Genomic DNA, 7,790 nt, shown 5'->3' with positions numbered 1-7,790 from the left:
GTTCGGTTAGGATAGACAGATGAAGAAAATATTAAAAAACTACAATATTAATGAAAACGAGGAAAAAGGAAAAGAGAGAGAGAGAGAGAGAGAGAGAGAGAGAAATAAAAACCAACGTAAAATGATGGAAAAAATTTAAAAGCCCATCATAATTCCAATGAGCTTTTTACTGCGGTCAAAGGCAATGCGAACCATAGAACCGATATATACATCTGCATACATACTCACACATACACATACATACATACATACAAACATACATACATACAAACATGGTCGTTTGAAGTTTCGGATGAGTGAGTCACAAGAGACATAGAGAGAGAGAGCAGAATGTTTAAATCAAATTTTAATGCAGTTAGATGAGGTCTTAATGTTCCAAAGCCTTGTCTTCTAATGCACATGTCGGTCTGCTTAATTGTTTGTTTGTTTTTCTGTCTGTCAGTCTCTTCACATCTTATTTCGTTTGCTTATCTGATTGTTCATTCGCTCTTTCCTTAGATTTCAGCTTTCTTGATGAGTTTATCGGCGATATTTATAGCGGTTGATTGTTTTTGTTGATGGAGATGATAATTATTATCCTATTTGCGAATTCTGCGGGACATCCTGGAGATTATTTTTATATTTTACGTTCATTTCATCTTTTAGTATTTGGACTTTAAACTTTCGATTCTATTTTTGAAGAACGCCATAGTCAACAATTAAAATTTAACCACATACACACATGCAAGACTAATAAGACTAATGTGAGAAGAAGTTGTACGAATGATGTTTCTTCATTTTGCGTTCAATTGCATGGCTTCTTACGCTTGCATTTGTATCAAGGAAATCTAGCCGATGCAATGGAAGGATGGGAGAAAGATGTACAAATTAAAAGAAAGAAATAATGTTGAGATGACGAGGATGTTGTGAGGGGCGGGTAGATAGAGATATGAACGTTGTTGTGAGGGTAGACTCGACATTTGTAGCATCTGTTTGATTCAGTTCCGAGGCTTACCGTGTTTTATGCTCCGTTCCGTGTTATCGCATATTGTACGACTGCTACTACTGTTTGTTGTTGTACACGAGCGTGTGTGTGCATTTGTGTGTGTACACTTTTGTATGCTATTGTATGTACGTACGTATGTATGTATGCATGCGTGTGCGCGCATGTGTGGGTCGGGAATACATTTGCATATGCCAGTGCAAAAATAGCTCAGTTGATTGTTTGTTTGGTTGAAGAGATGTGAATTTATTTTGGAGTGTTTTGAATGAATTTGAATGATTCACGCAGAGGTGGGGAGTGAGAAGAGGTTGGATGCATTGCATTCTGCATGAGGCACACGGGCACGTGACCACACCAAACACGCCTGAATTTATATGCGCCCATGCTTTCTCCCGCTCTATTTACACTGCGAACCATCCAATCGATACCCACTATAACTACAACAACAACACATCAAACATGACAACAACAACACAACAACAATACAACAACAGTGACGACAACCAGCAGCAGTAGAATTTTCTTGAAGGAATTATTTGCTCCGGCTTAATGAAATACAAAGAAATATCTTTTTACCACAGAACATAACAAAAAAGTGGAGGAGAGAAAAGAAAAAGATCATGAATAAGACATGATAGCAGCAGTCAATATGTCTATTACCTCTCTCAAATGAGCTCATAATAAATTTAAATGCACACACACACACATATGTATATATATATATATATATATATATATATATATATATATATATATATATATATATAACTATGTGTAAATATATATGTATATAAATCAGGGTGATAAATAAATATGGTGCATAGTTGTTGTAATTAGGTTTCATTAAATTACGTGATTGCATTGAGAAGCCCATATAATCAGTTTGCTGTTTGGTTTGATCTCTTTCCATTCTTTCTCTCTTTCTACCTATCTTATATTCTCAATTCTTACATTCACACTTCCTCTTCCTCTCTTTTTCTGTCTCTCTCTCCTCTACTCTTCCTCTCTTCTTAACTTTTCTTTGACTCTTTCTCTTCCTTGCTTTTTTCAGATCTAAAAATTTCCTAAACTTTTTTGTCCTTATATCTTTTTAAGTCCTCTCAACTCTCTCTCTTTCTATTCTCTCTCCTCTTTATTCATCCTCTTTCTTTCTTCATTTCTCTCTCTTTCGTTATCTTTTCTCTTTTCTTCTATTTTCTGTCAGTCCTTTTTGTTATGAAGTTGTAAAGATGTTCATTGCAAAGATGTTATAAAATGTAAATAAAATAAAATAATAAAAATAAAACGCTTGTCGTCGTGCTAAGCGTGATGTTGTTTGTTTGTATATGTGTGTGTAGTTGTTTGTATATGTGTGTGTGTATTTGTTTGTATGTGTGTGTATTTGTTTGTATGTGTGTGTGGTGTGTGTGTGGTGCACACATGCTGCATTGGAAGGCTGACGTTTTTTAACAACTTCATTTTCAATAAATCAAAACTGACAAGAAACATTTTTTAGGCAATTCCTTCCATACAATGCAACTCGTCCATCCATCCATTCATTCATACGTGTATCCATTCATTTATTCATTCATTCATTTTTCGATTAGTTGTTTATTATATACCAACATATTGGTTGATCCGTCTTCCATTCATTTGCTCAATTAATTTGTTCATTTGCTTATTAGCCAATTTATTAATTCAATCATAAAATATCTGCATCCAACCATTTATCCATCCATCCATCCATCAACAAAAATTTCTCCATTTTTTAAACTTTAAAATTTATTTCTTGCAGTGGTGTGTTTCCATGTTGTCACTCTCTCTCTCTCTCTCTCTCTATAAATAACAAACAACAAATGGGAAAATAATTGATCAGCTCTTCTTCTTCCTTATCAGCATTCTCGTCGTCATAATAAAAATAATCAACACGATGAACCATTGAAGACTGACTGGCTGCCTGACTCATTCATTCATTTGTTCACTCACTCACTCACTCACTCACTCATCCAAGCACACAAGCAATCTTTCATACAGAAGTTCTCAGGCTTAATAATTCATTAGAAGACTTACCGTCATGAGCATTTTACATGCATATTTTACACACACACATACACACACACACACACACACACACACACACACACACACACACGTACATGTAATATTTCTGAATAACATTGCATAACTTATTTGATGTTGGTTCCGTGTAATTAACTTCAATTAATTCTATCTAATTAAATTTTAAGAATAAAATAAATTTATTTTTAAGAGGATATGCGCCCGAATCAAAATTCGACTTTGCTTGTTTGTATTTGTTTGTTAGGTTGCTTGTTTGTATTTGTTTGTTTGTTAGGTTTGCTTGTTCTTTATGTTAGCTTATTTGTCTGCATGTTAATAAATAAAAACATGAAACATCCAGCTAAGAAATGACACAAATGGATGAACGAATGAGTAAAAGAAAGAAAGAATGGATAAATGAATGAATAAAGGCCAAACAAATGAAGGATTGATGAATGGACGAATAAGAGAAGGAAAGAACGGACGGATGGATGGATGGATGGATGGACGGTGCGTGAAATTGCATCACAGTGTACAATGTGGAATGGTACTGTACCGTATTTTTGTATCATATTGTATTTTTACTGCATTACATTCTGTTGTTGGTTTGCACTGTTTGTCAGCCAGAGTATAAAATTGAGCTGAACATTTTCTATTTCCTCTTTGTTGTTCATGTTGCTTCAGGCATTCGTTGTTGTTGATGATAATTTTTTCGCCTTTATTCATTACATCAACAACATCAACAACAACACCAACAATCTCAACATTATCACAGACCACCAAATGTTCATCACCATCATCATTATGTACGTTGTTTTATTTAGCTCCATTCAAACCACGCTCCGCTCCTGGCATCAAACACATTGTAATACTTTTCTATGTATGCGTCAGTCTGTGTGTGTGCGTGTGTGAGTGTGCAGCATTCTTCATACAATCATTGGAAGGTTAATAATGATGCTTCGCACTCAGATAATTGTTGGCAACATTTCAATGCACCATAACTACAACATACAAACAACATACAATCCACATACAAACAACATACAATCCACATACAACCTACATACAAACAACATACAATCCACATACAAACAACATACAATTCACATACAAACAACATACAATCCACATACAACCTACATACAATCCACATACAACCTACATACAAACAACATACAATCCACATACAACCTACATACAACCTACATACAATCCACATGCAACTTACATACAATCCACGTGCAACATACATACAATCCACGTGCAACATACATACATTCTATGTTCGATATTATTTCTTATTCAACTTCATTTAAATGTTACAGAAACACATACAACGTAGAAAATTATGTTTACAAACACCAAGACATATACACGTACATCAGTATACAGACAAACACACACACACAGACATACAAACAAGCATACAGACGCATATATCTACGCACTAATGCACACAAAAGCCCTTAAACCGCAAAAAAGCAACAAAATGGTAGTAGGTGTGTACGTGTTGAACATGTTCGATGAGCCAATGAACATACACCCCTCCTGACAACTTGCTTTTTCAGAGATTCTCTCACGACTCGTTCCTCAGTATAAAACGCCCATCGCTCCAACGACAACTTCGTCATTTCCACAACTTTAACGTCGCAATTATGCTGGAATGAAGCAAGTGTGGTGGGGTATTTAAAGACTTCAAACTACTGCTGCATGTCACGTGCTGATTCCATGCTCGCCATCCTATATGCGTGCTCCCGAACTAATGAATACTAGCTCAACGCCATCATCAACATCAACAACGTCATCACCATCATCATTAGCAGCATCAGCATCAATGACAACATGCAGGCAAGTATACAAACAACTTTCACTAATCACCCGACAACGCATCGACAGAAGACAAAATCCTGCTCGAACCTTCAAACCAACAAATACAAACACACACACCACAAACAAATACAAACACACACCACAAACAAATACAAACACACACCACAAACAAATACAAACACACACCACAAACAAATACAAACACACACCACAAACAAATATAAACTAACTTACAAACACAAATAAACAAACGTGCTCAAGCAAACAAAAAATGAAGTCATTCAAAGCAGCTAAAAAAACAAAAGCATCAAACAAACAGGAAATACTATGCTACAACAAACAAACAAACGAATGAACGAACGAACATACAAACAAACGAACAACAAATATTGTATGCATGGATGGGGCAGATTAAATCAAACAAACATACAAAACAAAACTTTGAAAATAAACAAAATACACAACAACAAACAAGCATAAACAACAATTACAGAAAATAAACCACAATAAGCTCAGATAAACAACAGCAACAACCGCAACAACATTAAACACAACAACAACATCATTAAAACAACAATAACAACAACAAAGAATCGGATAGAAGATAAAAGTATAAATCATCGATAAATTGGTCCTACTATGTACAACGTTGTAGTACTCTGTACATACGTACACACACACACACACAAACATACATACACACAAATATACACAAACACACAAACATGCATGCACATACATGCATGCACATACATACAAACATACATACACAAACAATGCATGCATGCATGCATACGGAATCTATATATACAACAAATTGCAAGTTTGAGCTTTGTTGAGAAACGAGCACACACGGATAAGCTTCCTACCCGTTAGTTAATCGATTCAATTACTGGATACCATCATCGTTACCATCGTCACATCCAGGGTTCGAATTGATGGGGGTTGGGGGGTTTTACCCCCTATCTCTAAAATAAGACCCTCCATCTTTCATTTAATTTTATTGTTGGGGGGTCAAAATTTGACCCCCGTACATTCAAAACTTCACCCGCCAGTTCTTGTGAGCCCCCCTACTTCTTTTTTCACAATTCGAACGCTGAGCACATCATCATCTTCACTGGCTGAGACATTTATATTAGGACTTTTATTAATTCATTAAACCGGTCAACATGAATGAGACGCCTAATAAGGACTGTAAAAGTTTATATATATGTATGATAATTTTTAATTACTGGGAAGAAAAATATAGCTTCTGGATATGCTTATGATCTATTGTATGTATGTATGTATGTGTGTGTATGTAGGCGTGTGTGTATGTATGTGTGTATGTATGCATGTACAATGTATATATGATAACTCAAAAATATATCCTTATTAATAGCTGGAAAGAAAAATATAACTTCTGGATAAGCTTATGATCCAGTAGGGAGAATTCCAACTCACACATAGGCGCATATAGGCAAAATAAATAGAAATAAATTAGAAAACTAATAAAAACACACACGAAAATAACTCAATAATGAAAAGAAGGCACACAAAATTAATGGAGTGAATAAATAAAGGCTAACAGACATTAAGCGACGATGACGATAATGATGACGTAGATATTAACAAAGAACTTTCATGTAATTGGACCGCTTGGTGAGATGTAAAAATATAACAAAGTCGTCCTATACAATAACAGACATATTATGTATGTATGTATGTATGTATGTATGTATGTATGTATGTATGTACGTATGTATATATATATATATATATAAGCAATTATTAATGAAAATCACGGCATGTTCGGCGTTAGTTAGCTTTCTGTTTGATTTTCCGATTTTCCTAACTGTGGATCGTAACTCATTCTCAAGTTTCTTGAGTTCAAAATCAAAATTTTTATATATTTATATGATCATGGATAAAAATATCAATAATAATTATGAAATCAGCAAAAACAATAATAATAATACAAGGGCAGAATAAAAAATAATCAATGCATAACCATCGATGAATAAAAAGCGATGGATGGATGGATGGATGGATGCGTAGTTAGGTATCTTTAGTAAGGCCCTTCAACATCATCATCATAGTACAACATCACAGCCATCATAAAACATCATCATCAACATCATACACCTCTCCATACAAATCCAGCACACAAGGACACAACCTCTTAACCTGACCTATATAAGGTGACCTCGTTTCGACTTGTCCTACACGTGACCTCATTTTTATGTTCTCTTCATTACTTACTCTCTCAACGTTATCCCTACCTCTATGCTTGACCCCATTAAAATTATCATCAGGCTTCCGTACAATCTTGACTCTCTTACGTTCTACAATATTTCTAACTTCAACGACATTTCGTCTTGAACTTTCAACCTTACCTAGATGTTCACTGAAACCTTCTTTATTCCCAACTTTATTATCAATCTTTGTTGATGTTGTTGTTTTTCTTGGCGACGATGACGCTGCAGTTGTAGTCGTTGATATGTACTTGGCTATTTTGCTGATGTTGCGAATTTTTGAATTAACGTTAAGTTTGCCGGTATTATTGAAGCTGTTGCTCTGATTATTAGGCTTCTTCATATTATTATTATTATATTTATTCAAAATATAATCATTATCATTAAAATTATTTATACCCTCACCATCATCGTCATCATCATCGTCATCATCATAGTTAGCAGTACGATCAACTTGAGCCATCTTAACCTGTCTCATCTTGAAGCTGCTAACATTGTGGTGAAGATGATTAAGATGCTTACTATAATTAATGTTATTATGACTTCTAGTAAAATTTTTATTATTATTACCACGATAATATTTTTTAGTATTATCTTCACCATCATCATCTTCTTGGGGTTTTCCAACGCAGCTAAAAATAGGTTTGTCGTTTGGTTGTAAATAGCATGTAGCAGTTATCGAATCAAAAGATGGCGACGACGGATGA

At 34.7% G+C, this 7,790-nt stretch overlaps 1 protein-coding gene across 1 annotated transcript; it reads right to left on the bottom strand.

The window, feature by feature from the left end:
• Positions 1 to 6,943: 6,943 nt before the first annotated feature.
• On the bottom strand, positions 6,944 to 7,426 carry HELRODRAFT_180891 (hypothetical protein; the record flags this gene model as incomplete). Its single annotated transcript, XM_009030172.1, has 1 exon — positions 6,944 to 7,426. One exon carries the CDS (start codon positions 7,424 to 7,426, stop codon positions 6,944 to 6,946), a length of 483 nt encoding a protein of 160 aa, XP_009028420.1.
• Between the last annotated feature and the right edge of the window lie 364 nt (positions 7,427 to 7,790).

This window comes from Helobdella robusta (assembly GCF_000326865.2).
Source record: "Helobdella robusta unplaced genomic scaffold HELROscaffold_65, whole genome shotgun sequence".
NCBI lineage: Eukaryota > Metazoa > Annelida > Clitellata > Rhynchobdellida > Glossiphoniidae > Helobdella > Helobdella robusta.
Note: the sequence above shows the minus strand (reverse complement) of the source record. Positions and strands in the feature narration are given on the sequence as shown.